This window comes from Enhydra lutris, unplaced genomic scaffold (genome assembly GCF_002288905.1).
Source record: "Enhydra lutris kenyoni isolate GAN:26980312 unplaced genomic scaffold, ASM228890v2 scaffoldscaffold1, whole genome shotgun sequence".
Taxonomy (NCBI): Eukaryota; Metazoa; Chordata; class Mammalia; order Carnivora; family Mustelidae; genus Enhydra; species Enhydra lutris.
Window position 1 is genome coordinate 21,164,849 of NW_019154085.1, and position 12,844 is coordinate 21,177,692.

Sequence of the window (12,844 nt, forward strand, 5' to 3'; positions counted from 1 at the left end):
TTCCTCTACCTTATAATGACATTGTGCTGAAGGCTGTAGGCCCAGAGAAGCCCAAGGTCATTTTAACAGACTGTGCAATGAAATTTCTCTACAGGGTCCATTAAACCTATTTGCAAAAAATAATAATAAAAATAGAAATAAAAACAAAATACATGGTTACAGTTTAAGTGCTGGCTAAGCCCCAAATCAAGGCTCTGGGACCCTCGTTCCTATAGTTCTTTGGATTGTTGAACTACTCCACAATCCTTTTATCTTTATTTTTGGCCAGTGGGGAGGAGGAGGTAGAGAATCTTCAGCAGGCTCCATGCCCAGCGTGGATGAGGGACTCAATCTCATGACCCTGACAGAGATCATGACCTGAGCCAAAATCAAGAGTTGGGCACTTAACTGATTGAGCCACCCTACTGCCCCTCCACAATCCTTTTAAGCTGGCACATTAAGTTTGTGCTCACAATAGTACGAATAAAGTTTTCTTTTGTCATTTGCACCTGAAAGAATCCTGAGACATTAAAAGAACTTGCCCAAGATCCAAGGGCTCCTGTAAAGTAGAGTCATTATTCAAATCCAGGACTGTCCCTATCCATCCACATAGTAGGCTTTTCCTACTATGCCAATGTACTTTTTATGTGTATGCTCCCAAAATAAAGTTTCTGTATGACTGAGAAAGGAAGGAAAATGGGCTGAGAGGCCCTGGGTCAGTCAGTTTAATCCTATATTGGTTTCCTGGTAATGGGGGGGAGATGAAAACCACGAATACTGTAATCTAATAGAAATTTATTTTAAACCCATTTTGCACGGTATTTAATGCATATGAACAAGAACTCCGGGTGGCAATCATACAAACTTCTACCCAAGAGCAAATCAAAGGTGCAGAATTCTAGGAAAGAACGACATCAAGGTATTTTCTTTTCCCTCTGCTCTACCCAGTTGTAATGGTTGCATTAAAAAAATAGTGTTTAATACCAACAGCACCAAATAAAATGTTTACATTTTTGAAGTTTATACCTTTATTTGTTTCCTTTAAAAGTATCTTTATTCATTGTTTCATAGATAACATGGCTTGTTTTTGGGTAGTAATTACTTTTAAGTATCAAATCAAATGTTTCCACACTTTCCCATCTTATTCACTTTTTAAAATTTTATTTTTTTTTAAGATTTATTTATTTATTTGACAGAGAGAGATCACAAGTAGGCAGAGAAGCAGGCAGAGAGGGGGAAAGCAGCCTTGCCACTGAGCAGAGAGCCTGATGTGGGGCTCGATCCCAGGACCCTGAGACCAGGGCTGGAGCCGAAGGCAGAGGCTTAACCCACTAAGCCACCCAGGTGCCCCTAAAGATCATATTTTTAAGTAATCTCCATACTCAACATGGGGCTTAAACTCACAGCCCCAAAAGCAAGGGTTGTATGCTCTGTGGAGTGCACCAGCCAGCCAAGTGCTCCCTCATTTTCCGTTTTAAATGATTACTTTGTTATTATTGTACTTATCATGACTTGAAATTTTCTTGTTTATTAATGTACTTCCTCCTTTATTTTTGCAACTTATTTGTTTATTCACTTATTAGCAGGGATCTTGCCAGTTTCGTTTGCCATCATATTTTTCAGTTTGGCTTACAGAAGACACAAAGTATTTGCTAGTTTTTTAATGTACACTGTTCCAAAATAAAAGTCACTGTTTTGATACCTATAAACTATACCAATATATTGAAACTAAAGGATGATGAGTTAGTCTGTGTTTGCCTATAAATGAAACTGGGATGAAATCTGCTGAAATCCCAGGTGTTAAATGGGAGAAGTGACCACATTCTCTAGTTGGGTGGGGCTGGGCAAATGCTCAGCTTGAGTCCTAGCTGTTCCAAGGCAGCAAGGCAGAAAGATCCTGCTTCCACAAACTCAACTCTTCATTCATCAGGGACCCTGCAGAAGCTTTTGTTTGAAGAAATGATGCCACTGCTTAAAAACAGGGTTAGTTAGGATAGGGTGGTAGAAAGCATTTACGTTGTATATTTATCCTTCCCTTTCAAAGTCAATGTGCTGTAACTATTATTAATGTTACTATAAACAGTAATAGTAACATAACTGTTGCTGCCCCAATTTGAAAGCAATTATGCTTTTTTAGAATTTTAGGGAGAACCAAAAACCAAGGTTTCTAGAGTCAGAAAATGTTTGCCTTTTAGCTATGTAAAAAATGAAAAGTTAAACCTTATGCTGGAGAATTTCAGAATCTTCGAATTCAAAGTTTTTCCTACTACTGTATTAATTTCATATTTGATTTCTCTTCCTATAGAGAGAGCATATAAAAACATGTTTAGCATTTCCTCCCTTGCCAGGTTGCATTTCATCTTGAGTAGATTTAAAACCAGATTAGTTGTAATAGGATTCCAGGATGTGGGCAGACATCTACTTGTCATGGATGATTTCTCTTGCAATCAGCTCCTTCATTATTTCGTTGGTACCACCATAGATTGTCTGAACTCGGGCATCCACATAAGCTCTAAATAAATCAGAAGATGACTGAATGAGTAAATAAAAGACATTGGAAATTACAAGTTTTGTCTTATCATGTAACTATTAGTTACTTTAAAGTATTTATTTAATGAAATCCAAATAATAAAGTTCTTTATAAATTCCTTTTTTTGTTCACTATGGCATTCAACCTAGGTTTGTATAATTATAAAATTCTATTAAGATACTGATCATCTGTATAGCTTTGTTTTAGTTTGCTTGATGAGATTATAATTTCAAAATAACATTTAATCGTATGCTTCATTTGATTTAATTTTGTAAAACTTAGCACATATAATAGCATTCTAAAAAAGGCTATTTCGGATTTAGAATGGACAGAATGTCTTAATTTCTTGTTATCTTTAATGTTCCCTTAAAAAAGTTGAAATCTACTGGTTTCATGGGAAACAAAAGAGAAAAGAATGTACCTATTTCCCAATATCTCTTTAGATTCCCACCACCAAGGCTACATCAGGAGTATAAATTGATGCTTTAGAAAAGATTACTTCCCACAAAGTTAACAAGTAACTTATTTTCTGGAAATGGTTAATAGTCACTCACTCCAGTAATGTATGACATTAAAATACTGAGTGCCTAAGTCTACTGCCGCAAAAAAAAAAAGGAAAAAAGAAAAAAATGTTATGAGGAATTCACTTTTAATAGGAATGATAGCAACCATGATACTGTATACTTGTTTTTACCTATTCTCATCTCATTTTATCCTCCCACTTTATCCTCTCATTTTATCCTCTCATATCCTTTAACCTTTATACTGGCATCAGGGAGGATAAATATTACTATAGTTTTGCACGTAAAGGAACTGAGGTACAGAGCAGCAGTTATACATGTACTAATTAATGGCTGCTATTTATTGGTCACATAACAGATAATTGGCAGGCTGGAATGAGAATGTAGGTATCTTGCCACTTTGGCAAGTATCTTTTTTATTATTTCACAATATTTTCATTGGTCTGGGCATGCAGGACTAGTTATAAGCTTTGGACTTTCCTAGTAGACAAATTCAATGGCATTTTTTTTTCAAGCATAGAATTCTTTTGTTCTTATTTATTTTAAAAATTTTATTTATTTGAGAGAGAGAGCAAGCAAGAGCATGGTGGGGTGCAGAAAGAGTGTGAGAAGCAGGCTCTTCCCTCAGCAGGGAGCCTGAGGCAGGGCTCCATCCTACGACCTGAGTCCAAGGCAGCCGCTTAACCGATGAAGTCACCCAGGCATCCCTGTTTTTTTGTTTTTAATTTAACACCTGAAACAAACTAAATGTGTCAGTTCTCTAGGAACATGACCAATTCTGGACTCTCCATATTTATCATGGTACCTTGCAAACAGTGAGCACTCTGTAAATATTTACTGATTTAGTATATTAGAAAGGAATTTTAGAGTCTCAATACCTACTTTTTGATGAAACTTGAAATATGAAGACATTTGCATTTTCAAATATATTTTTTCTTTTGAACAGCTTCCATGGTTGCCCACAAAACCCAGCACTTGCATGTAGAGAGCCTACCTAGCATTTCAGCCTACTTCAGCAATGCTTTTAGAAATTTTCGGACTGGGCTTTTTTTTTTCCACATTAAGGAAATTCCAATGGAGTAGGTAAAGACAGAGATCAGTAGACCTTTTATAGGTTACTAATTAAATTAAGTCATCAACTAAAATTAACAGAGAAGGGCAGCAGAAGGAATGTTTAACCACACAGTGATGAAGCTCTGTATCTCAGGCTATTCTCCCCAGCAGTGCAGAGGAGTCTTGAAATGGCATAGCTCAACATGCCTCACTTCTCACAGACCCCAAGCCTAATGAGTAAGACTGAAACAAGTTCACATGCTTACGACCAGTTATTTAAAAATAAACAAATAAAAAAAGGTGACAAAACAAAAAAGCAAAACAAACAACCCCAAACAAAACTCAAAACACATACACATACACACACGAATAAAACAGCTTAATCCAAGGATATAAGAAACACAATTAGAATGATTTTTTTTCCTTCAAATCAAAGTCTGTGCCCTGCAACCACATACTGCCTAATGTGGCTAATCAGCTGCTCGATATTATCTACTGTTCTCTCTTCCTAACTTATGAAAAGTTCTTTCCTCATATCTTTGGGGAAGAGAAATAGCAGTCTAGTTTAAAAGTTCATACTATCTTTGAACTAACAAACCAGCCAAGAAGGGGATTAGTATTCCTAAAAGGAAATATAAGTCTCTCAAATTGAAACCAGGCCTTTCAAGTAAGCCATCAAGCTACAGTATTTGCTTGCTACTGACCTGAAGGAATGGCCTCTGAAAAAAACAGAGAGCAAGACTTACTCTGCACTCTGATCTTGGGCCATGTGGGTGGGGGACTCATCCTCACCTCATATGCCCTCTTTGGAACCTGAACTAGACTAGACAAACACTGAGCGAATACATGTCTACATTTCCAGCAGAAGTTGTAATGGCACAGTCAAGTAGAAGAATATAGATTTGCATTATGGTCTTATTTTCTAACCATTGTGAATATTGTGAATAAGATGCATTAATAGTCTGAGTATAACATGAAAATGCACACAAAAAAATTCCAGTGATGATTTAATTTGTGCTAACATAACTCTGTGTTTATTTCTGATTTCATGACTATACAAAGATAAAAAAATAAATCTGCTTTTGATTAAGGCTCATTTGAAGTAGTTCTGAAAGGATATACCAAAATCCAAGTCCAGGGATTAACAACAACAACAAAAAAATCTGTATCTATATCTAGATCAAGATATAGACATACATATACATATATATATGAGTATATATATGAGTGTATGTATATATGTATATCTATGATTTAGCTACTTCATATCTACATTCCCAAAGAAAGGAAAAGCCATAGCTGTTGCTGAGTTTTTATAAAAGGTCATAAATTATACATACCCTGTGATTAAAGCTTTCTGAACTGCCCCAATGGCTACAGAAAATTAGTAGATTATATCTATACTGGAGCTTCTGTTCTTAATGTAACTTAACTAAAATGTTAATTTTCCTCATTAAAGACCATAAGTATATCAAATGTTTTCAATTATGTTTGCCAAAACAATAAATTTGAAAGTCAGTCTGAATACTAGTTTGATAATTTTCCCCTTCAGATAGTCTGTATTTAGATTAAAATTAGAAGAGAAAAAGTTTTTAGAAGCCCATAGCATTCACATTCTCAGATCCAGAACTCAACTGGACTTCCTTCCTGTTTAAGTTATAAAACGCCCTTGAGAAAGTTTTATAAACTGAAAATATTGCTAAGTAAGAGGAAAATTTTCTAGAGCAAAATGAATAATCAAAATTTAAGATATGAAAACTTAAGCCTTTTCATATTTGTTTTTTTCTGAAGTGCCAATTTTTTTTTAGTTCTAAAAAGTTATATTTTAGGGGTGCCTGGATGGTTCAACAGTTGAATATCTCACTCTTGGTTTCAGCTCAGGTCATGATCTCAGGGTCATGAGATCAAGCCCAGTATCTGGCTCATGCTGACTTGAGATTCTCTCTCTCTTTCTCTGTCCCTCCCCTGCTGTGTGTGTGTGTGTGTGTGTGTGTGTGTGTGTGTGTGTGTGTGTGCGTGCGAGTGTGTTTGTGTGTGTGTGAGAGAGAGAGAGAGAAAGAGAGAGAATGAGAGCACGTGAGCACTCTAAAATAAATAAGTAAAATCTTTAAAAAATAAAATGAAGATAAAAAGTGTATTTTAAAAGAAGACATATAAATAACCAACAGGTATATGAAAAAATGCTCATTGTTACCAATCATCAGGCAAATGCAAATCAAAACCACAATGAGATATCACCTCACACCTGTGAGGATGGCTATTAACAAAAAAACAAAGGAAAACAGGTGTTGAAAAGAATGTGGAGAAATTGGAACCCTGCACACTGTTGGAGGTAATACAAAATGGGGCAGCTGCTGTGGAAAACAGTATAGAGGCTCCTCAAAGAATTAAGTAGAACTACCGGGACACCTGGGTGGCTCAGTTCGTTAAGTGGCTGCCTTCGGCTGAGGTTGTGATCCCAGGACCCTGGGATCAAGTCCCACATCCGGCTACTGGCTCAGCAGAGAGCTTGCTTCTCCCTCCCACTCTGCCTGCAGCTCTTCCTGCTTGTACTCTCCCTCTCTGTTAAATGAATAAATAAAAACCTTAAAAAAATTCTTAAAAAAAAAAGAACTACCGTATGATTTTTATTTTTTTATTTTTTAAAGATTTTATTTATTTATTTGTCAGAGAGAGAGAGGGAGAGAGAGCAAGCACAGGCAGGCAGAATGGCAGGCAGAGGCAGAGGGAGAAGCAGGCTCCCCGATGAGCAAGGAGCCCGATGTGGGACTCGATCCCAGGACGCTGGGATCATGACCTGAGCCGAAGGCAGCTGCTTAACCAACTGAGCCACCCAGGCGTCCCTACCGTATGATTTTTAAAATCCCACTTCTAGGTATTTATTGCAAAGAATTGAAATCAGGACCTCCAAGCAATATTAGCATTCACATGTTCATTGCAGTATTATTCACAATAGCCAAGATGTGGAAACAACCTAATGTTTATGCACAGATGAATGGATAAAGAAAATGGAATGGAATAGTATTTAACCTTAAACCAGAAGGAAATTCTACAGTAGGCGACAACTTGGATGGACTTGAACATTCTGTTAAGTGAAATAAGCCAGTCACAGAAAGACAGATACTATGTGATTCCACCTCTATGAGGTATCTAAAATAGCCAAATTCATAGAATCACAGAAGAATGATGGTTGCCAGGAACAAAGGAAGGGGATAATGGGGAGTTATTAATCAATGGGCTTAAAGTTTCAGCTGAGCAAGATGAGTAGGCTTCAGAGGTCTGCAGTACAATGTTGTTCTATAGTTAACTGTTCAGTATGGAGCACTTAAAAATTTGTGAAGAGGGTAGATCCGATGTTAAATATTCTTACCACAGGAAACTAAAATAATTAATAGTCAATGCAAATTAAAGGAAGAATAATAATCTATTTTCTACCTGTTACATTAGCATAAGGTTTAAAAAACAATAACATTCACAGTTTAGGAAGATAAGCTATCCTCAAACTTTTTTCATTTGGGTATGAGTTGCTACTAACTAGAGAAAATAATCTGGCAATGTATTAAAATTTAAAATATGTATACTTTTGAACTAGCAATACTACTTTTGGAACTCTGTCCTGTTGTAATTAAAAACACATGTATCTAAGACAAATTTTTAAAGGTGTTCTATTGCAGCATTTATTGTCATAGTAAAAGAGTCAAAATAACCTGTATAATTATGGCTAACCAATAAAATACAGTATCATTCGACCATAAAGAAAGTGATATTAATCCTTCTGTATAATGATTCAAATACAGCCATACTTTACTATTCTGTGTGCTTTCTTTAAAAATGATAAAATCCTAGTAGCAAGCTGATAACATGAAGCTGTTTCATCTGCTTGAACACACTCTGTAGTCAGATGACAAACACAAAGATTTTACATCTTTTTCCTCTACACTCAATGTAGAAAGTACGGTAAAGAAATTTTCCTTTTTCTTCACATCATACTCACTTTGCAATTGGGTACTCCCACATGTATCCCCAACCTCCATGGAGCTGGACACAGTCATAAGCCACACGGTTTTGTAACTCAGATGCCCTAGATGACCAAAATAAAAAGCAAAAAGGGAACATTTGAAATGGATTTTCACAAAGCGCTTCACAATCAGGAAACAAATTATTTCTGACTGTTTAAATACATACATTTATCAAACAATTACAATTAGACATATTAGCCAACCAGAGAAGATTGACATAAATTATGTATGAAACAAAACTCTAAACAATTTTCACATAATGAATACTTTCTTCACCAATTAGTTCTGGCTGGGTTTTTGGTAAGGCCAGAAATAAAATGTGGAACACAGAGACTATTAGGTTTTGGCTACTTTAGGCCTGAAAAGGACAAAGTAAAAACCTGATTTTGGTCTAATTAATTTAGATTCTTTGTATGATCCAAGTAACTAAATAGTTATACAGCCCATCTATTTCCTTTTGCCTTGTAATATGTCTTTTTCTCCAAAGACATTGATTCTACCTGAAGGTTACAATTCTGAATTTACAATTCTGAATTTATTTTATTCCGAAGGTTACAATATTGAATTTCAGTAACTGTGAAAAAAAATTTTTTTAGGGATTTTCAGAAATAAACTGAAAGTAAAAGTAAAAACCTAAGTGGGAAGACTACTATTAAGGTACACACCATCATATAGGAAACTTGTTAAAGATTATTTGGGCATTATTATTCCCAAAGTATATGAAATACTTGAGAAATATTCTTGATCTATCATAATAATTTTAACTACCATTAAAATTCATAAGGTAACTGGTGGAGATTTTATTCATCTTAAGATAAAAACATAAGTTCAAAATGCTTTTCAACATATTTTCTTTATTTTTTTCCTCTTAAAGTAATGCCTGCCCACAACATGGGACTTGAACTCATGACCCTGAGATCAAGAGTCACATGCTCTACCGATTGAGCCAGCCAAGAGCTCCATCTATTTTTCAATAGTGGAAAACATAAAGTAAAAGTAAGCATAACCACATTTTCTCATTTAAAGTAATTTTTAACTCAAGTCATAGGACAGGTGAGGATGTTCCTAATATAAGAGCAGCAATATAATGATTAACAGGTAGGGCTCAGGGGGCAGCCATGTTTGGAATTCTATACATTTTTGTATTTGGTAAGGATTTTAGTGAAATATTTACTGGGTTATAACTAGTTGCCTCCTCTGCTTCAATGTGAAGTAACAGTACGTCTTTAAACTTAGTGTTTTCAAAGATCAATAAGGTCAATAGCTACCTGAATATCTCTTTTTCTAAAATTATCTAAAAATATTTTACACTTTTTTCAACTGGTCAAAGAACTTGCTATAAACGTAAATGTCCAATGTCTCTCCCCCAAAGTACAAGTTCCTAGTAATTTCACAACAACTTCAACCTGGCAGTTTTATTATTTTGGAATTATTACATAAAGAGTTATCCTGCATATTTCCTCATTCTATTTCTGATTGAACTGAACACAAGTTAATGAATAATGACAGAAATTTTTTTCTAGGTTATTTTTGGGCTAATGAGATGTGAGAATGTTTGTTTTTAAAACAGGAAACCAAACCCATTTCCAGAATCTGATTTAAATTATGTTCTTGCATCTTAAAAAACAAGGAGTCTCTTTTCAATTAACTCATCCTTATTTACTTATTTATTTTTAAACTCATCTTTAATACCAGTGAAAAGTCTTTCCAAGACTTATAGGACATTTTCCCTTTCATTTAATAGAGCATGTGCAACATTTGATGGGACAATCAATTTTTCGGAAATTTTTCTTAGATCTAGACAACACTTTAGGGAAATGCAATCCAATCTACTCATTTCACAGACACCAAAATGTTGATCCAGAAAGAATTACATTTAATTACAGTTATTTAATGAAAGAATTGGGAGTCAATCTCAGGATTCTAAGTCTTACTATTCTTGTTTGGTCTCATTACAGGGCCACTTGTCAGATAATTTGAAACTAAACTCGTACTTGAATGAACTAATCAGTCACCCTTCTTCAGTATATAATATCTTATTTTCAATAACAAGCTAAAAGTTAAATCAACTTGAGTAATTTTTAGCACATTATATATAGGCTTAATGGGACCTTCCAGTATTTTTTTTTTAAGTTGGTTCTTACTGTTAGTTTTTATTTTCACAGCCTTCTTCTTTTAAGACCCTCAAGGCTGAGTTTAAAGTTGGAAGAATTCCATAACAGTCTGTGCAAACACCACGCTTTAATTATTGAAGGATGCATACCAATATTTCGCCATGGAGGCAGAGGCAGAGTCCAGACGTTTCTTTTCATGCAGCTGGAGACAGCTGTCCACAAAAGCTCTGGTTACACAAATTTGTGTTTTTAATTCTGCTAGCTTATGTTGTACTGTCTTAAGTTTGAAGGAAATGAAAGGAAAAAAATTGAGCATAAAAAAGAGCATATTTATAGTCACCTAGCATATCAAAAATTATATAATAGAAGATCTTTAGAGCAAAACAAAAGTGGAATTACCAGTTCTTTTTTTTTTACTCCCAAAGAGGCATGATAAACTAAATAGCTTAAATTTAAAACACACTATATTCATTGCTAGAAAAACCTGTACTAAAAGAGAAAAAAAAAAGAGATAAATACATAAACAATATCTCATGTTTTAGATTTAAAAATTTAGACCATTTAGGGAAACTGCTTGAAAAACAGCATGGCTTTAATAGGTGAGCACCATCTGGTGGTATAGTCCTTTAATACAGCTGTTGAAAACACCCATTTTCCTCCAGAATCTAAATCCATGAAGAATTTGGTTTTTTCTTCTTTTTATAAAGAATTTGTCTCTATTAATGAAATTAAGTATACACATTATTCTGCTTCTTTGTCTTGGAATAAAATAATAAAGTAACAAGCTGGAAGGACAATGTTAAAAATATTTATTAGACATTATTTTATATTGCAAAGTATTTAATCTGCATCTACAGAATGTAGAATAAAAGCATCAGAGCATGCAAGAGCTCAAAGTCCAGTAGCCTCCAATTTCTTCCACGTCTCTCCGCTATGTATATATCTCTATGTACATCCCTACATATAGTTAGTCTCTAACTTGAACTAAATGGTCTGGAATGGCCAATGTGATATACTTTCTCCTGCTGTCCACAGAAAACCTATAGTAGCCTTTGAAATCATTCTCTCTTTTCCCAAGTGTTTTTGACTGCTTTCACTTCAATCAAATTGTCTTTATTCCAGATTCTTGGCTCTTATACCTTGAATTCTGAGTTCACATCTGGTCTCCTTGGCGCACCAACTCTTGAACTTGGATTTGACATATTAGCCTTCCACTTTGGGTAACCCCCTGAATACATCCCATTCAAGTTGACCTCTTAGGTTCAAGGCCCAGCTATGGTCAGCTAGCTCTGTCTTCCGTGTGGAAATTCAGATAGAACAGAGTTTTGATAAATCTATGGAATTCATGAGTGAGATCTTTGCTGTGACTAATAAAAGGTATGGAAGTTAGTGACAGAGGTGGTGCAGTTAAACTCAAACTAGAAATTAATGCGCCCTACCTATGCACTGGCAAGTTCAAAGCCATGACTGAGTCCCCAGAAGGAAGGCTTTAGGGACTAGATTCTCAAGAGAATGCTGGCTCTGCCATTCCTATTGGCTACGGCAATTCTCAAACCACAAAAGCGAGCCTTTTAGCATCGTTGTGATGGGGATAGTTGGGGTACTTTCCATTTCCAGAAAAGAGTAGAAAAGGAACATAATTAAGACCCAGGACCAGGCAAGATCTGAGTGTCAGGAGGAACAGGCACTACAAGGAAGAGATTCCTCAGAAGTGTATCAACGGAACTACCATTCCAGTGAAAAACCCAATTGACTGCCTTTCCCTTGGCCTTACTCCACCCAACAGACAATATGACTGGCACCTAATGGTTCCAAAACCAAGCAGTAGGAAGGTTGGCATCACAATTTTCCCACCTCAGTATCCTGGCTTCTGATTCAGAACATGCTGGGTCACATCAAAACCTTCGTCCCCTCTCACTCTTTCCCTTACATTATCTCCCTTTCTATTCATTTATATTTAATTACACCAAATCTCTACCATCTAATCAACACACAGTTTCCTACTTCTAAACCACACATCCAAGATTACTCACAGAAAGCCTAAAGATGGAAGAAATGAAAAAAAGTGGGGAAAAAAATGTTCTATACATTGGAAACAGATGAGTATATATTCCCTCTAAGCCTATTCCTGGTTTAGTTCAATGACACTTATTTTCAATGGAAAATAAGCAAGAATCTGACAATTCTTTTTTTTCTTTTTTAATGTATTTTTATTTGAGAGAGAGAGAATGCATGTGCTCATGCAAGGGTAAGGGACAGAGGGACAGGGAAAGAATCCCAAGCAGATTCGCTACTGGGAACAGAGCCCAAGGTGGGGCTTGATCCCCCTGACCCCGAGATCATGACCCAAGCCAAAATCAAAAGTCAGATGCCCAACTGACTGAGCCATGCAGGTACCCTGACAATCTGATAATTCTTAAGATACTTTCACTCTTTCCCCACTGTAATGGCACACTTGAGAATTTATGCTCTATTTACAATGTGAGAGAATCAGGATCTCTAAGCCCAATTCCCTCACCTGAGAGCTATTTCTCTGGGAATGCTGGGAGCTTCCAGAAGCTGAAGTTAAATTTCAGATCAGGATGGGCTCATTTAGAACTCTTGCTTTAATCCATTTAGTGAAGTCCA

General features: G+C 35.7%; 1 protein-coding gene across 1 annotated transcript in view; it reads right to left on the bottom strand.

Moving 5' to 3' along the window:
- Window positions 1–1,552: 1,552 nt before the first annotated feature.
- LOC111143314 (acyl-CoA dehydrogenase, long chain) overlaps window positions 1,553–12,844 on the bottom strand; it is a 40,621-nt gene continuing 29,329 nt past the window's right edge. Inside the window, exons 9-11 of the mRNA XM_022496976.1 lie at window positions 10,366–10,493; window positions 8,078–8,164; window positions 1,553–2,491 (exon numbers count right to left, since the gene is read on the bottom strand). Coding sequence (XP_022352684.1) covers window positions 2,398–2,491; window positions 8,078–8,164; window positions 10,366–10,493 — 309 coding nt within the window. The 3' untranslated portion in view covers window positions 1,553–2,397. The remainder of the gene's footprint in view (window positions 2,492–8,077; window positions 8,165–10,365; window positions 10,494–12,844) is intronic.